The sequence below is a fragment of the Peromyscus maniculatus genome, chromosome 1, assembly GCF_049852395.1.
Source record: "Peromyscus maniculatus bairdii isolate BWxNUB_F1_BW_parent chromosome 1, HU_Pman_BW_mat_3.1, whole genome shotgun sequence".
NCBI lineage: Eukaryota > Metazoa > Chordata > Mammalia > Rodentia > Cricetidae > Peromyscus > Peromyscus maniculatus.
Genome location: NC_134852.1, coordinates 90492083 through 90510874, shown reverse-complemented (window position 1 = coordinate 90510874; position 18792 = coordinate 90492083). Strand labels below are relative to the sequence as shown.

The 18792-nt window shown below is 50.8% G+C and overlaps 1 protein-coding gene across 2 annotated transcripts in view; it reads right to left on the bottom strand.

Moving 5' to 3' along the window:
- Positions 1-333: 333 nt before the first annotated feature.
- Abhd2 (abhydrolase domain containing 2, acylglycerol lipase) overlaps positions 334-18792 on the bottom strand; it is a 97232-nt gene continuing 78773 nt past the window's right edge. For both annotated transcript variants that reach the window (XM_006970032.4, XM_042278414.2), the window contains exons 7-11: positions 16272-16364; positions 12538-12648; positions 10123-10192; positions 8065-8149; positions 334-6083 (exon numbers count right to left, since the gene is read on the bottom strand). In XM_006970032.4, the coding sequence (XP_006970094.1) occupies positions 5887-6083; positions 8065-8149; positions 10123-10192; positions 12538-12648; positions 16272-16364 (556 nt within the window). In that variant the 3' untranslated portion in view covers positions 334-5886. The remainder of the gene's footprint in view (positions 6084-8064; positions 8150-10122; positions 10193-12537; positions 12649-16271; positions 16365-18792) is intronic.

Here is an 18792-nt window from a genome sequence, read left to right as displayed (position 1 = left end):
AGCGGGAGCACTCATGTGGAAGATGAAGGTCCACATCGACGTCCTCCTCTATCATGCTCTACCTTGTTTTTTGAGACAGGGTCTCTCAATGAACCTGGGGTTCTATGCAGGGAGGTAGACCAGCTAGCTGGTAAGCCCCAGGGACCTCCCATCTCTGCCTCCTAGCTATGTGATTGACAGGGATGCACTACCACACCTGGCGTGGGTGCTGGGGATCCGAACTCAGGTGCTCATGCCTGTGCAGCAAGTCCTCTACCCACTGAGTCACCTCTTCATCCCCAGATGCACCCCTTTATGTAGAAACCCCCCTCCAGACAAAGCACAGACAAGCACTCGACATTTTTTAGTCTTTATTTTTTTTAAGTAAAGAAATCCCATTGAATCAAAGATAAGAAAATTACAGTTTTTGTTTGTAATGATCTTTGTTCACCACCACACAGAAGAATCAAAGTAGAATCAAAAGTAATGTGAGAACACAAAAACGATCAAGGACGCCATTGTTGAGTATAGTTTCTTAATAAAGGTAAATATCCTCATATTAGAAAAAGTTGCATTGCTAATTGCGAGTCCGGAGCGCCTGGTGCTGGGAGAGTCAAAAGACCATCAGCACAGGGACTTTCAGAGCACGAACTCCAAAGTACAGTATTTCCAGGGCAGCATCTGGAGTTCCGGAAAACCCAGAGAACAAAACAAAATGGACTAGAGTCGGGAATGTGAAAGTGATGGGTTCTCGAAAATCAATCTGGAAGCAGATCTGCCAATGTGAGACTGTGGTTGGTTGGAGTTCACCGGGGAGGAGGAGGGAGACGAACCGGCCCCCTCTCCCGCCCCAGCCCTGGGTCACTAAGGCAGCGGCACTGGGGGGAAGTTGCAAGCTCAGGTTCGGTGAAGGTCTGCCCAGGTCACCTGGAGCGGGTGGGGGGATGGGGGAGGGACAGGATTCTAAGGGACTTGTGCTTTAGGAAAACTAAAGAGGCCAAAATGAAGACCAAAGTGAGCCTCGCTCCTATAGCCAGGAACTGGGTTCCCTCTTGAGAGCAGCCTGGGAGAGCAGTGGTTGGCTCTGGGGACCAAGGAGGTTGGCGATTGTTTTAGGTGATGTCGACTGCTCTGTGTGTGTGGTCTGGGGGCCAATGCCCACTGAGACGAAGGTTTCTGCAGGCGCTAGAAGTGGCCTGTCCCTAGTTTATGGCAATAGAAGATTACTTGGCTAAAGCGGACCAGAACGGGGAGACGGAAGGTTATGGATTTTGTTACTGACAGGGGTCTAGTTAAAGGCTGAGAACTGAGACTCAGGGTGTCAGACGATCTACCAATTAGAAATTAATTTCAGCTTCTTTATTAGGCATCGGTGAAAGCTCTATCTACACACATGCTAGGAGGACAGTTGGAAAACACGGAGGACGGAATCTTCCAAAAGGGACAGCTGTCTACGTTCTGGGTGTCTGGGGACTGTTGGCAAGCGGGACTGTGTGGCCTGTTTCTAAGGACCACTACCAGAGGATGCTGGGCTGTAGCAAAGCACCTGGAGGTAGCAGAGCCAGGCTGGCAGAGCAGCCTTTGCTCTGGACGCCGTTCTGGTTCTCTAGCCAGCAGGGGCCTGTTCCTGTGTCCTTAGCTGTAAATACAGTTTAGGAAAAACGGCCCTAGTTTATGAAGAGGGGATGCCGTCCTTCGCTTTGATACCAGGTGGAAGAAACCTGGCTCTCAATTGCTTGGCATCTAAGTGCCGAGCACGCCCCTTCTGAAGCATCTGAGTGATCCAAAGTGGCTTTGGGAAGAGTAAGGCAAAGAAGACAGGTGGAGGGCTGTTCCAGACCACTCATGCTGTTGGGGGTGAGAGGTGGGGTGACGTCACAGGAGCCTCCGGGCCCCCTGAGGAAATTCTCCGGTTTGGCTGTGGCTTTCTTCAAACTTTCACAGCAGAAGAGTTTGAATGCTTGTGCCACTGTGTTGCCACACCAGGGGATTTTCTAGAGGCAAGTTAAGGCTTTCTGGGTAAGAAAAACAATTCCAGATGATACCGTGACAGGATGCTGAAGCGACACACTTCCTAAGAACTTTCCTGTGTGCCTAAAGGAGGAAAACCCACGAGTTCCTCCAACTCCACATGCTTGTGTGTTGTGTTTTGTTTTTCCCTTTTTCTTCTTCTTTTAAAACTGTCACTCTCAGTCAGGATCAAGGCCATGGGAAAAGAAAAGCCTCTCTCTCACATCTCTAACACCTGCTTCCGGGGCCAACACAAACGAGAAGGCACGTCCTGTGTCCCCGGAGCTGGCAAACACGCTCTCAAGTCAGCCACTTACAAAGAGAGCTCTCATCCGGATGCCAGCCATATAAGCTCAGCTACCCAGAATCCTCAGCGGAGTGCAGACTGGATTCAGAATGAGCCACACAGGGGGACTTCTGTCCTGACAAGAGTCCATGCTTTGCCTGCTCACACTGAAGGCCGCAGGTACTTGCCTTATTACCGGTGGCCCTCACCTGCCACGGTCACAGGACTACCCTCGGAATAGCAAGGAAACTATCTTAACGGTGAAGACAAGAAAGAGAGGTCAGAGATGGCTTTGGATTCTGTCCAGGCTCCTAACTAGGAAAAGCTGAATGCACACGCTCTTTCTCTCCAAGTCCTCTCAAGATGAGCTTAGGGGTCTTGATAAACCTGTTTCTATCTGCAACTTCTAACACTTAGCAATGACTGAGCAAATGATCCGTAAGTGGATGAAGCAGTCTTTAGATGATGTAGGATGAGGTAGCAGGTCCCGAGAGGTGAAGTGACCTGCTCTTGGCCAAGGTGAGTCAGAGCCAGTGGGGATGAGGCCTCCTGACCCTAGTTATGAGATGCCATGCAAATAAAGGAAGACTTCCCTTTCAGGAGCATTTCAGTAGATACTAAGGTACCTGTAAGATGCCACAGAAAAGAATATGGACGGCATGACACACTTTCCACCTTCATTCTGCTCAGGGATGGATGACGGGAAGCCATCTCAGGAAGGAATAGGTCTTCACATTTGGGAAACTCCCCGCCAACTACACAGTCTTGATAATTTATGTTTTTTTTTTTAAGCTAGGCAATCCTAACTTGACCCAAGATGATGTCTCCCAATTATCTGGGAAGCAGGGAACACCACCAGAGTAGTGTGGGTGCATTCCGTACTTGGGTTTTAATATTATTCCTGCCATAGAATTGTCTAGATCTATATAATTTATATCCTTGATTTTAAGAAAGAATATTCAAATGTCCTCTAAAAATTTAGCCTTTGGTCCAAGGAAGTCCTTCATAGGCAGCAGACAATTCACATCATTATTAGAAATGGATGACTTTGGGAAGAAAGCAAGAAGCCCAGAGGAAGGAGAGAGGCTGACCTACATAAAGGCTGTTCCCTCATTCATTAGGCAAGCTGGCACCTCCACATTCATGCCTCTGTGCTCACATTCAGGGTCAAACAAGAATTCTCCTGTCAGACTGCCAAGGTCACGGTCTCATTTCCATGTCTGAGAGCCCGAAGCTTGAATAAAGGGCTTCAGTTGATTTCATGTGAAGCAAAACGGAAGGCCAGTGCCATTCAGAGGCACACACTAGGGAGGTTTCAGCTGGCACACGGCCCCTCCCCCAGTCCTAGGGGCTGGATTTCCAGGAGTGCGGTAACAAAGGCTGTGCCCCAGCCCTGCCTCTCCTTGGTGGGCCTCCAGGACTGCTGCAGAGACCAGGCTCCCAGGACCGCCTCCCACTGGCTCCTAAGGGTGACAGTAGGGTTGACTTTTCTCTGAAGCAGGTGGTACCCAAGCTACTGCTTTGTCAGGACTTGGGAGGAGATGACCTCACATGAAGGGAGCCCCTGACTTCTAGGGACGGTGACTCAACTCTATTACCTTATTGCTGTCTTTGAAAGTCTGAAGGGATAAAGGCAGCGGCAGGAACTCTGTGAGTCTTCTAACAGCTGCAGTTTGGTGGAGGGAAAGCTGAAAGGAAAGGATTAGCTTCCAAATTGAGGGATGAACGATAAAGTGCCAATTTGTGCTAAGAGAACATAAAAAAAGAAATGTGACAGGGAAATGATAACCACTGGAGGGGCAGAGGGACAGAATTTGGTGAGTGTGAAGAAACTATAGCAAAGCAAACTGAAGACCTCAGACATCTCAGTCTTCCCAGAGAATGTCCACTGATGATGTTACGGGGTGATCTCGTGATTGTCAGAACAGTCCTTCAATTCACAGGCATTCCTGTCCAGTCTCTTGGGCCAATGCCCACTCTCTCCATCCTACCTGCCGCCCTGAGGCTTGGCATTCGGGCGTACAGGTGGCTCCTTAAATATCCATACAAACCCACCATTACAGTGCAGTCTGTCCTGGAGCCAAAGGAAATGAAGCAGAGAAAAAAAAAAAAAGGTTGTTTTTTTTAACAGTATCCAGGCAATTCACCCACAGTTCACTTAATTCCAGAGAGCAACTGCTGATTGTTCAAAGTGCAGGTTCTGAGGGATTCAAGTACCACAAGGATTTCAGAAGAGTGCTTGAACCCGAGAGTGACGCGCCCACTCGAGAAGACATTTTGGGAAGATCTACCCAACAGATAACACAGAGAGGATTACAAACTGACTTCAAAAGAACACCCTCTCCTCTCCGCTGGAGATACATTTCTTCAAACTCAGGTCCAACTTTTGAATTGTTTGGTATCAAAACCCAGAGTTAGAAGGACCTGGGACGAAAATTACAAGTGAGTGATTAAGACTCTAAAATCTCTTTATATGAAAGGGGGAAAGGGGGAAAATTGCAAGTCCTGGCATATACATGCTCGGCCTGGGAGATGGATTCCCAGGCTCCCCAGGGGGATGTTCTCTCAGAACTCAGTATACTGAGTCAGAACTTGGGGGCCATCTCGGCAATCTGCCTGCTCCGAGTCCCCTTTAACAGGAGAAAGGAGTCAAGTCCAAAACGACTTATCCAGGGTCATACATCCGGGGAGAAGCAGAGTCAGGGCTCAGCCCAAATGTCTTCTCTCTTTTCGGGACACCACACTGAGATCATACACCAGGCCATGCTGCTTTGGAGGTCTCTGGGAGCAAAGAGACGCTGTGGCTGATGAATGTCAATTAAATGAGCCACCAAGACGTTTCTAATTTAGAGGCCCTGCAGTATGGTGTTTCCCTCAGTTTGCTGGGTGATGAGAATTCCCTGGGGCACTTGTCAAAAATTAAAATCCCCAGAGCCCTTCCCAAACCCACCGAGTCAGCCTCTCCGAGGGGAGGGATCTGGGAGGCTGAATTTTTAGACAAGTGCCCCATGCAATTCTCAGCAGCAGCAGCAAGATGGGAAGGAAGAAGGTGTCTTAGGAGATGCTGAGGAGGAACTGGCTTTAGACTCAGGGAACTTCCTTTGTTTCAGAGGCAAAACTCAGGCCCAGGAGGCCTCAGGCTCTCAGACCCCCCAAAGCTGAGTCCTTTCTTCAGCATTGGTCAGAGACGCTGACTTCTTGTTGGGGACTCTACGCGGGCACATACAACCATCACAAAGTGGCATACATCCTTCACGGTTCTCAGGGAAAGGCCTTTCGATTGGCAAAGCAAAACTGCAGTTCGGATGCGCTTCTTAGCAGGAAAACTAGATGTAACTGGCGTGAAAGCAATCAGATACTGAAACTGGACAGAAGGGTGAGAATCTTGTAGCTTGTCACCATGGCTAACAATGCAGTGGAGAAAACCCGTAACTAAGCACAAAAATAGCCTGGAGCTCCCCGGGAGAGCTGCCGACTTGAGACAGATTGCATGATGGGTGGCCCCCACTGATGGTCTGAGGTTAGATCCAGGTCACGGAGGGAGATGGGCGACCTGAAACAGCCATGGGTTCCAGAGGAGGGCTGCTGGAGCGCGCCAGAGTCCGGGGGCCTCATTCTAATTCGGCTTCCATCTGCTCCGTGTCTGAGCACTGGGACTTACTCCTCTCCCATTGGCAAATGGCATTGGCATACTCCACCACCAGCTTATCCATCCACGTCAGCGGCTCAGGGAACAGCACGGAGCCCTCGAAGAAGCCCAGGTGGCCCCCGTGCAGAGGCAGCACAAACATGACGTTCTCCCGTTTCTCTGTAGGGGAAAGGCAGTGGAAGGACAGCATCCTATTAACTCCAGAGCCAGGGAGCAAAGGTGAACAAGCCGGGAGCCTGGGCATTCCAACCATGCGCACGCACGCACGCACGCACGCACGCACGCACGCACGCACGCACGCACGCACGCACGCACGCACGCACGCACGCACGCACGCACGCACGTGCTGTCTTTTCTCAAGTGGGCAGGCAAGTCAGCCGGACCCCGTGAGTTTGGGGTACAATGAGCACCAAACGGGCCGGGGACACAGCTCAACAGGAAAACACTGCCCTAGCAGATGAACCCCCCAGAGTTCAATCTCCAGCACCGCCCAAGTAAAGAAGTAACACCCAATTCATAGAAGGGGCATCAGCTTCAGAACTCCTTAGCACCCATACTTACAGCTCTGCAAACCCAAGCTGCACCCTGCCCCCCACATGACTGAGTTACAACCCTAGGGGTGAAAGAGAGTTAGTCAGGAGTCCGTGCTGCGCTGGGGGTGCCGGAGTGTCCCCTGACTGGCGGGCTGTGCTTCCCGACTCTGTGCGCCTGGGTTCCTCAGGGTATCTTGCTGAAATGCAGACCCTGATTAGGTAACTCCAAGGGTGGGAAGGCACAGAGGAGAGGATCACGGCACTAAAGAGTGCCCTTTGCCAGAGAAAAGGCGAGTGTAATGCCATCAGTGCTTTCTCATGCCAGGCATCAATCTTCAGGACTAAAGGCTTAAGCTACAAGGTGTGTTAAAAGATGCCCGGCTTAGCCGGGCGGTGGTGGCGCACGCCTTTAATCCCAGCACTCGGGAGGCAGAGCCAGGCGGATCTCTGTGAGTTCGAGGCCAGCCTGGGCTACCAAGTGAGTTCCAGGAAAGGCGCAAAGCTACACAGAGAAACCCTGTCTCGAAAAACCAAAAAAAAAAAAAAAAAAAAAAAAAAGATGCCCGGCTCCCAGTGCCATGAACTAAATAAATTGCTACCCTGAAAGCCCAGCTTCGGGCCCACGTTTAGTTTGGATTCCATGGCTACTGGAGAGGTGGTGGTGAAGAGGCAGCCAAGTTCAGCAGGAAATGTTTTTTGGTTTTTTTTTTTTTTTTGGGGGGGGGATAGTGGACGAGGCTCCTGTCTCCCTCCCTCCATTCTTCCTTTCTAGTTGCTATTTGTACATCCGTGGGATAGCGTGAGTCCTGTGAAAGGTATTTTTGATTCAGGAGAGAAGCGCTGCTGCACGTGGCCGAGTGGGCTGTGGTGTGGTGGCTGGGGGTTGACAGGAGATAGCTTCTGTCATGAAACAGGCTCTCACACACGCAGCCTCTCTCCTGAGCCGGACAGAAGCTCTGAAAGGCGGAAGCCCTTCCTCTGCTCCCTTATCTACTCTGGCAGCTGTGGGTGGGGGGCACAGGGTGAGCTCTTCCTTTAGGCTACTATCTTTACAAGAGGAAATGTAATCACAGAGGACTGGAGATGATACCCCAGGGATCTGGAACTACAATGAGCAGTCACGGGAACCCCAGCCTTTCCTCCCGTTTCCTCTCTCTGCCTTCCCTGTAGCGCCGACCAAAAATGGATTGAGTCTGCACTGCATTTCCGTGAGCAACGTTCTCTGCCATTCAGCTGCTTCTAACCTCCAGGCAGACAGAGGGGCTGTCACCAGAGGAAGCAGAACTGGCTTTGTTTTGTTCTGCTTTAGGGCCAATTTTAGTTCTAAATACCTCTTTGAGCCAGGCTCTCCCATTTAATGGGACAATAGCTCTGAGACAATACTGCTAAGGAGCGCACTCTTGGTGATGGACATCAAGAATGTCCTGTCTCCTGCACCAGGATGGAAGTCGAGAAGGTTCTAGCCAGGGCCTTTGGCAACCTAGGACTATCAGTCAATGAGCTGCCCCTCTCCCAGAGGCTTGTCTCCACGCCGACAGAACAGTGAAAGTGACAACATTTACAGGGGGCGTGTGCTGTGGGGCTGGGGACGGTGGGAAGTGACTCACCTGAGAGAGACTTTGGAATGGTCAGAAGGCTCTCATGCACCAAGGGGTCGTCAGCTGCATTGACCAGCATAAGAGGCACGTATATCTGCAGCAAGAAGGTAAACTGGAGTCAAAGGCCCGCTCCCTACCAGACACGCCTTGGAAGCAAAGGGAAATGCTCACAGCTCCGTTTGCTGGACGAGCGAGCCTTAGGGGTGCCTTGCTGTCACTGGCAGCGAGGTGAGGGACAAGTCTGCTGTGAGCGCCACCTGCCAGCAGGTTATACAGGAGCAAAGCTGCCTGTGCCTTAGGAGACCTGTATGCTCATGGGAGACAGGGCGTAATGGGTACCTAACGACACAAGTATTTCTGATTATCTTTAGTGTTTCAGATTAGCCACACTTCTCAGAAAATGACCGCATGAAGATGTCTGTCTGTCTGTCTGTCTGTCTATCTATCTATCTATCTATCTATCTATCTATCTATCTATCTATCTATCTAATCTTTCCTTCGGCTTACATTATAAAAAAGAAAACTGAAGTGCATCCCACTAGAGGGAAAGGGGACCTTTTAGAAGACTCTGAAAGATGCAAACAGGAGTGAGAACCAGCTGTGCACACTCATAATCCCAGAACTTGGGAGGCGGAGACATAAGAATTGTGAGTTCAAGGCCAGCCTGGAAGATATATACCAATATATCTATATGTATATGTATATTTATCTCAAGACCCTATTTCAAAAAAGCAAGCATCAGCGATGTCCCAATGCGGCAGATGGAAGGCCCCGGGTTCAATACCCATTTCAGCACCACTGCACAAACAGGAGTGGCTGGTGGACGTCAGGGAGCTCTTGGCAGGCCTGTGCTCAGGATGCACATTAGTGAAGCAGATACAAAGAGCCTCCTTGTGGTTTAGAGTGCAGACGGGCTGACGGGGGCACTCAGATCATCCCGAGCTGCCATCAGACACACCGAGTGGCTGTGCTCTCCTGGAACTCCGGCATGTCAAAGGCCTGGGTGATGACATTGACCCAGGAGAACCCGTAACTAAGACAGCCACGGAACCGTGATCCACGACCGTCCCCGTGAGCCAAGGATCCGTGGGCCAAACCCACACGTGGACACTGATAAATGGGGAGCCGTGTGCTGGTGTAGTCTGAGCAATGGTGCGTGGCAGAATCAGAGACTGGTCTGTGCTGGCTCAGGTAAAAATATGGGAACTGTGTTGGCCACAAACTTAGTAAACATAAAGTTTACTGTAGCTGCTAAAAGAACAGGTAAAAACCCAGTCACCTTTAATTTTTTTATTATATCAGCTTGTGCATCCGTGTGCGCTCATGCATGCGGGGTCAGAGGACAACCAGGGAGCTATTTCTCTCCTTCCACCATGAGGGCCCTGGATTTGAACTCAGAACTCCAGGCCTGGCGGCAAGTGCCTTCACCTGCTGAGCCATCTTGCTGGCCTTCTTTTTGTTTTTGAGTTGTGGTCTTTCCACGTAGCTCTGGCTGGCTGGGTACTTGCTATGGACCCCAAGTTGGCATCAAACTCACAGCAATCCCCCTGCCTCAGCTTCTTAAGTACTGGTTATTACAGGTGCATGCTACTTTGCCTATTACATGTTTCCGAAGGCAAGTTCCTTCTCACTTTGATACAAACCTCCACCTAATTTATTCTGTGTTTACCAGGTCATGGCAGAAATCGGGGCGATCGGTCCTAGACAGCACGTTAATAAGATACATATGGCCACGAGAAAGAGTCAAGGGCAGAAAGAAAGCCAGATGCATCTCCCATGAAAAACCACACCAGAAAACAGGTGCTTCTACTATTCTCCTGTCCAAGGATGTCTAAGGATAAGCTAGATGCTGCAAGCAAGTTCTCAGACTTGAGAGAAGTCTGGTCGGAGTGCTGCTCTGGGATTTAGAGTGTGGCAGTCACAGAGAGGCGGCTGGCTCAGGAGCCAACTAGAGTGGTGCCAACCAGACTCTGGCTCTGCTTCCATCAGTGAACTTAAGAAGGGTATTTGCTGTCCCAGGGCAAAGCTGGCTGTGGTGACACTGATTCTGAGGTGGCCGCCACTCACCCTGTGCAGGTATCTCATGCAGCTTTCTTCCTCATAATATTCCTTCAGGGAGTTATAGCCATGGAACTTTCTGGAACACAAGCACACACACACAAAGGCAAAACAACATGTTAGAGAATTAAGCTGATGACTCGCTGGTTTCCTCACTAACTCACTGCAGTGGTAGAATCCACACAGGCAGCGACTTCACCAGGGTTCTAGCTATTGAACTAAAGTGAATGTAGGAGGCAGAGTGGAGTCAAGAGCACGGGTTTGGGATCTGGATTCAAATCCCGGCTCTGCTACTTTCTGGTTGGGTAATCTCAGGCAAATGCTCAAGTTTCCTGGGCCTTGGCTGTCTCACTGGAAAGTAGACCAAAGACAGGGCCTTCCTTGATGGTGCCGTGAGACTTACAGTATGGAAGTGCTTACGTGCACCTTGCCTGGAGAAATCTCAGTACCAACTGTTATAATCATCATTGACTTGCTGCATCTTTTGAGGCAGCATAAAATTATTTAAGGTTCACAGGCATGCATGGGCTAAACCTTTGTTTTCGGGAGGGTTACCCCGGAGCCGCTGGAATGAAATGCGCCAGAGTAGGACGTGACAAGCATCTTTTGAGGTTACCAGTCCTGTCCATGCAAGGAGCAGTACTTGTCACTGACCACCTGAGGTTTCACAATACCAGAGAGGCTTGCAGCTCTGTTCAGCTCTGTGCTGAGAGGCCTGGAGAGTTCAGCTGGGGCTCTGATGTCCTGATACCCCAAATTCTACCGCTGGCCAGAAGACCTCTGAACCTCCCTTTCTTTCCTACCTGGGGTGGGGCCCCTAGTCTCTGAAGGTGGACCTTCCATTTCGATTCAGGTCTCTGAGATGTCCTGCCTCCCCCAGAGCTGTGGATCTCTTCCACTTCCAGCCTTCTTAGGTACCTCAGTCTGGAAATGACCCAGAAGGCTCAGGCTAGACCATGAGGGTCTCCTGGTGGGGAAGGAGACTGTACAGAGATCATAGCCAGCATGCGTGAATCTGTCCTCGGTAGTCTCCCCAGAGCATTCCATTCCTCCAGCACTGTTGGTGACCACTCTGTAGGACACTGCCGGAGTGGTTTGATTACAGAACCGCTACCACCCAGTCCTACTAATGATGAAGAGCTTTACGAGAATTGAAAGACGTTTTCTTTTGGGCTTCAGTTAAGAAGATGGATGGGAATTTTATATTAAATTAAAATTAAATTACTTTTCTCTCCTTATTAGGCACCACAGTAGGTTATATACTGTGCCCTAAGGGGGCTGCTGAGCATCATTTATTTCTGTGGTAGTTTGAACCTCATAATCTCACAGGGTTTGGCCTTGTTGGTGGCTTTGTTGGAGTGGGTGTGGCCTTGTTGGTGGAAGAGTGTCACTGTGGGGGAGGGCTTTGAGGTTTCCTATGCTCAGGATACCGCCCAGTGTCTTAGTCGACTTCCTGTTGCCTGCAAGATGTAGGACTCTCAGCGACTTCTCCAGCACCATGTCTGCCTACATGCTGCCATGCTCCCCACCAGGATGATAATGGACTGAACCTCTGAAACTGTAAGCAAGGCACCCCAATTTCCTTATAAGAGTTGCTGTGGTTATGGTGCCTCTTCAAAGCAATAAAAACCCCAACTAAGACAATTTCCATCTTTTAAATATATTAGCAATTCCATAGTTTCTATTTGCTTTGAGAAGACAGTAATGGGCACCTTCAAGTTTACCTGGTGTGAAAGGAGTCTCATGAAGAAGAAAAACAGAGCTCTCACGGCCTCAGGCCAATGGCCACCTATCCAAGGGGGACCTGCTTGCTTTAGGCTATGTCCAAAGGTCTCAAGGGATTGTGAAATGTGAAAGACAGTGACAAGGTCTGAGACCAGCTCCACAAGTGAAGTCTCTAACTTCAATTAGAAGGCGCCGGCACCAGCAAAGGTGAGCTCACGTGCCAGGCAGGGAAAGACTGAATGAGAGAAGTGGGTGGGGATTACGTCTTCCACTCAGAAGCATCTTCACCGCATCCCCACCCCAGAAAGTGGTTCCATGTGTTGTCTGAAATTTACGGGTCTCTTGGTCTACCTTGGGTCATCTGCTTTTGATGGACTCAGCCAACGATGTCGGGATAAGCCTGTTACCATGTACAAAAGCTACTTCTTGGGGGCACTGATCTTGCCCTGTGTTGAGGCAGGACACACAGTGTACAGGGACTACTAGGTGGGCACCCCTCACCCTCCAGTTCAAGCTGCCTGTGCCACACGGGATGAATGGTCATAGTCTACCCATTTCCAAGAGATGAGGATTTTCCTACGGTCTCTTCCTCTAAGCATTAGACTCTTGTTGAAATGAAAAGAAGTCCCTGAAGCGAGTGGAGCAGGCAGTGGCGCTGGGCAGAGTGACCAGCAGCCTCTGGGGACCTTGGGGACCCACCTCATCACATTGTCATCAATCTGCATCAGGGATGTTGCTGTGTAGAGCCGGCTCAAGTCCGTGTCCTCCAGGCTCTGGGGTTTCTTCACATGGTCTCCAAAGAGAGCTTGTCTAGAACAAGACACAGAAGTGAACAAAGTGATGTGGGAGAAACCACCACAGCGGAGCCTGCTTCCCTGTCCCCAGGCAGACCAGGAGCGCCAGTCGCCATGGGACCAGAGATCTGGTCAATTAGACATACAGCCCTCCAGTTTTGGATTTATTTTGATTTTTGTTTTCCCGTGTTACTGGGTATTGAATCTAGACTCTTAAGCGTGCTAGGCAAGCACTCTACTGTAAGCTACTCTACCCCAGCTCTTATTTTTTATTTCTATTTTTCTTTTCTTTTGTCCCCGAGACAGGGTTTCTCTGTGTAGCTTTGCGCCTTTCCTGGAACTTGCTTTGTAGACCAGGCTGGCCTCGAACTCAAAGAGATCCACCTGCCTCTGCCTCCCGAGTGCTGGGATTAAAGGTGTGCACCACCACCGCCAGGCTATTTCTGTTTTTCAGTTAGCCTGGCTAATTTTAAATCCCCTACTTAACCCTGGAGTCCCGAGCCTCCTGCCTTTACCTCCCACATTCACGGATTACAAGCATGTGCTGCCATGCCTGGCTCCTTTGAGCCTTTAGAATACCCAAGATGAGCATGTATAGGAAAACAAACATTAAAGTCCTCTTTTCCTTCCAGGGTACCAAGACAAACTGAAGACTAGGTTTCAAGATGGCTGGCTATTATACAACCTTTAGCACAGGGGAGGAAGCCCCGGAAGGGCCTTTTGGAAGAGTGATGGACAGCAGTCCAAACACGGGGATTCAGGTTGACACTGACGCTGATGCTGCCAACTGTTGGCAGGTCCTTGTTCCCTCCCCAGCTGTGTGTGTTGCTTTGGAAGGCAGCTAACCAGCAGCCCCCTCAGCACCTGCCTAAACCAGCAGCTCACAGCCCTGGCTGAAAAACTGTGTCCCCGCCGCACGCTTGCTATCCACAGGCAATTAGTTTTAGGATATTCCTCAGATGCTGGATGGGGGCGGCGCATGCCTTTAATCCCAGCGCTTGGGAGGCAAGAGGCAGGTGGATCTCTGTGAGTCTGAAGCCAGCCTGGTCTAGAGAGTGAGTTTGAGGACAGCCAGGGCTACACAGAGAAACTCTAGTCTTGAAAAACAAACAAAACAAAAACAACAACAACAATAAAATAAACAAAAAAGAGGATATTCCTCAGAGATCCAAACCCATAGATACTCCAGGATTGATGTTTGGAGGGTGGTGGTGGGATGGAATAGGGTGGGGTCTCTTTGTGTTACCCAGGCTGTTCTCAAACTCCTAGGCTCAAGCAATCTTCCTGCCTCAACTTTTTGAGTGGTTTGAGCACATGACAAGGACACGTGCCACCATACCTGGCTTTAGGATGTGCATGTAACTCTGCCATCTCCTGCATGTTTAACCATCTCTAAATTACTTGTAATACCTAAGACGTTGGGAACGGAGTGGAAACAGTCACTAGACTTGGCTCTACTGTTTAGGGATTGGGTAAGAGGTAAACTTGCGGATGTGAGGGTGATGGGGTTGGCTAGGCCGGTGACCCCTTCATTTCTCACAGCTCCCTGTGTGTCTCTATGGAAGCCGCATGCTTGGTCAAAGAGGACGACCTTCCCTAACTAGAGTCTTCGGTCAAGGGCACACAAGTAGCTACGCTCCCCTGCTGGAACCCCCAAACAACCTCTCAGGAGGAGAACCTGCACACATTCGGCAGACCAAACCTTTGCAGGGCAAACTGTGCTTCCCACCCGCTGTTGTTTGAACCTGTGCATCTGTGGAGACAGAGGTCCATACAGCGGCCATTTCTATGGAGAGGAATGTCCACTGAGGACACGGCGGTGGTGAAGGCAGGGAGGACAACGGGCAGGGTGGACTTCCCTTCCAAGCTGGTGCTCTCAGTCACGCAGCAGAGGAGGACTGAGTCTGCTCTGAGGGCTGGCGCGACAGTGGGAAACAGTCATGCCAGAAATGCAGTGTTCTGGTATCCATTTATAACCTATCTAAAAGGAGAGCAACATCCTTCCTTAGGACTTACTTTTTCCCAAATAAGGTGGCAAAAGACTGAATTCGTAACCTAAAGTTTCCCTCAGATTTCAGTGAGCTGGCTTTCTCTGGTAAATACACTAACATGCCTTCCCAATTTGTTAGCAATTGCATAACGAACCTTCGGGACTTTTTAGCAACACTCCCTTTCAGCAAAACAGACCTTCCCTTGGAGGACTCACTGTCCATTCAGGAGGTGCAGACACAAGGACTTTAAACTTGGCATCAGCAATCTAACTTCACCCTGTCTGGCTAGAGAGCCTCGGCAAATCCCCAGACCCACCGGAATTTCGACTGGGCTGTACCCAACTCAGTGTGCATGTGACCGAAGTTCAAATCACAGGAAGTGAGGGCGATTGCTGACTTGGCCACAGCGCAGGGGACAGAAGTCAACCGACCTGACACAGGACCTGAGGACATGCTCACAGCTCTGTAGTTTGAGGGGCTCTGAGCATCAGCCTTGCTCAGGTGCCATGTGAGTCCACCCACGGGAAGCTCAGCCTGCCCTGGGGTGTGTGGCTAAGCCAGGCTAGACAATGTTGTTTTAACCACTAGGGTGGAGGGAGGAAATTAAGAGGTGGGCACAGGGGTGCGCGCCTGTGGACCCAGGATGAAGGAGGCTGCAGCAGGAGAATTGCTTGAACTTAAGAGTTTAGGGCTAACTTGGTCAACATAGTGAGACCACATCTAAAACACCCCCCCCAAAGATCACCCCCAAACAACCAACCAACCAACAAAAAATACCAAGACACTGATCACATAGAATGCTTTTTTTCTTAGGGTGGTGCCAAGTGTCCCCTCCAAAGTCCATTTCTTGAGTGTTCCCCGGGTGCCAGGCTCTAGGGCAGTGCTGTGACCCTTTAATACAGGTCCTCACGTTGTGCTGACCCCCAACCATAAAATTATTTTAGTTGCTATTTCATAACTGTAACTTGGCTACTGTTATGAATCATAACGTAAGTATCTGTGTTTTTCCAGTGGTCTTAGGTGGCCCTTGTGAAAAGGTCATTCTACCCCCAAAGGGGTCATGACCCACAGGTTGAGAACTGCTTCTCTGGATGCGGGGAGTGAAAACATGTCCCACATACATACTTGAGGCACAGGACAGACCCAGAGGAAGCCTCAAAAGAGCAGCCTCGTGCGAGAAGGGCAACCTAGGTGGTCCTTAAGGAACGGTGTGGGCCCAGTGGGCAGACGCTGACAAGGACAGAGGGAGCAGGGCTCTCCACATGCTCCAGTCTAGCTAGAGGGGAAGGGAAGTGCCACGGAGAAGGGAGAGAACAATGGGAATAATAAGAACAAAGCCATCACTGACATCCCTGGCCGGCTCCTGCTCCCTCCGCATCGCTCACAGGACCTGAACCTCGAACCTCGAGCAGGCAGGCACTGACTCGCTGCTCTGAGCCTCCTGCCATGTGGCTGAAGTTGAGACTGGCCAAGACCCAGTCTTGAAGCCCTCCTCAGAAGCATCCTGAGGAGGAAGGCCACTTACACAGTGGCAGGCCACCTCAGGGCTGCTCTAACTGGGTGAAGAATGGCATGCGAAGAGCTTCTTTGTCTCGTCTTAGCGCGCGTTACCAAGGTATCTCCTGAGACAGAAGAGAAGGTGGTATACCTGTGAGACAGGATGATCTTCTTCATGTTGTCGGCCATGAGGAAATTGTAGAATCGGCGGCACTGGTCCCACTGCATGAAGGTCTCCTGGGCCCTGGAAGAAGCAGAGCAAGTGAGACAGGCCAGGCCTGCCATGAGGGGCCGTGGGGACTGTGCATGCGGGCTTGCGCCCCTGTGCTGGAGCTCAGCTTCGGATGTGCATCATGACACATGAAGGGGAGAAGCCACCAAGCCCTCTGGAGATGACCCCGCGGGAAGCCTCCAGGGCTAGAAAAGCATGGCTGGCTGTTGGTAGCAGGCCTGACCCCCTCCTGGCCTGTGGAGAATCTGCTCCGACTGCTTCAATAAATAACCGCGGAGCATAAAGGTGCGTGTGAACACAGAACAGAAGCCGAAGCTTCGAGGGGAGAAGGACACACTTCCTGAGACGCCGCTACCATGTCCGGGACTTCCCTGCACCGTGCGGGTAGAAACACAAGCAGCGCCATCACAGGCGAGTCACGCCGTCAGAGCGAGGACACTGAACCCGTGCCTAATGTCCTCCTCCTCAGCCATCAAGCCACAGCCCGTGGCTCCTCCTCTCCGGTGGCTGCTGCAGCTCGGAGAGTCACGTCAGGGTTTCCTCTTGATCCCATTCCTTTCTCCCTTGGCCGAGATCCTGACTGAGGGGCATTATTTCCTGCTTTCATTAGTACCTACCTCAGAGAAGAGGGTAAGGAGGGAGGGGAGTCCTGGCCATAATGTTACTGTCGGCAGTGCAGAGGTTTGTTTAGGTTCAGTACCGCGGGTGCTGCTTAGTCAAAGTCCCTGGAGTGCACAAGAATCTAGGGCCCAGGGAAGGTGAGGGCAAGGGTGCCGGGCCAGTGAGCCACATGCTTCTTAAGGATGGAAGTGTCGGCCCGGGATCTAGGTGAGCCACGGAAGAGAGTGGTGGTCGAGTGAGCCACGTGAAACTGTGGCACACGGGGTGCCAAGATAGACTCTAAGTGCCACGGAGGGACAGTGTACAGGAGGCTCCGAAGGAGCAGGAGAGGCTGCTGTGGTCTGAGGTAGCCTTACGCTGGTGAGTGGAGCGCTCCCACGGAGAACCTAACTCACCTGAGCACAGAGAATCCCAGAGGAGGGGCTGCTGGGGCGGCTCAGTGGACAACGGCTCTTGCTGCTAAGTGACGAACTGAGTTCAACCCACACGGTAGAAGGGGAGAGCTGATCCCCCAAAACCGTCCTCTGACCAGGCACGATGGCGCACACCTTTAATTCCAGCACTCAGAGGAGGCAGAGGCCAGCAGATCTATGTGAGTTTGAGGCTAGCCTGGTCTAGATAGCGAGTTTTAAGCCAGCCATGGCTACATACAGAGACCATCCAAACAACATAATTATTCTCTGACCTCTACATGTATGTTGTGGCATGAATACACACCCAGCCCCAAGAACCAACCAACCAAACAAATGTAATTACAGAGAAGAAGATCCCAGAGGTATCACTAAGATCGTGAGGTGGGCAGGACCCTGTGATGGGAACCGTGTGGCTACTCAGAACCCCTAGAGGAAAAACCTGCAAAGTGCATTTGTGAGAGGTGCTGTCAGATGTAAGAAATGAGTTTTACACTTTGGATGTCAGTCAGGGTGCGGATGAGCCTTCCTGCCCAGCTGCCCAGCAGCCATCCAGGGATGCAAAGGCTCCTGCCACCTAAGTATCAGCAGGAAGAGGAGGTGACACTGGTTTCAAGTATGGAACTTTCCTCCCTTCCCCCAGCACACGGGGGACAATGTGCTTCTCTGGCCGGCCACAAGAGTCCATGTGGAGGACTGCAGGATCTTGGCCAAACGTCAATCACGCTCCAGAGAACCGACCTACCTCTTCCTCTCCTTACTGTATGAGGCTGATGTGATAACAGACAATCGTGTGTCTGGAGCTCTTAGAGATCTCAGGGAAGAGCACTTCACCATCCCAGGTTCCTACTTGACTCACTCTGCCTTAGTTGAATCCCTTACTTTGCTAACTGTGCTGCTTGCCTGTAAACAGCAGATGGCGCTATTGCCACAAAATGCAGGGAAACTTGTTTACTGAGAGGACGGGAGGAGAGGAGAGGGAGGAGGGGAAGAAAAAGACAAATTTGTCACACGTTTCCTATTTATAAAACCCAGTGCGCTCTGAACACGAGGCTAGCATTCACAGCAAGCTCCCTGAAGGGGATCAGGGGCTCCTAAAACCAAAGATGACGACAGACAGGGTCCTGAACACTGGACCAGCTGTCAGGTGGAAGCAGGGACGGCCCCTCATCTCCAGGCCCCGCTCCCTCAGATCTGGTGGAAGGCTGTCTCCTCATTATCTTTTCTTATCCAAGTGACTGGGCAGGATGGATTCTGGCTAGCTCTAGTTGTACGTGACCATGAACTGGGAGTTGGATAGTTCTCATTGAGCCAAGATAAAGAGAGTATGTATGCCTTTCAGTCACCTACTGAAGGTTCCCACAGGACAAGAGGCTAACCTAGTCCAAAACGCCAGAGCTAGAGGCTGT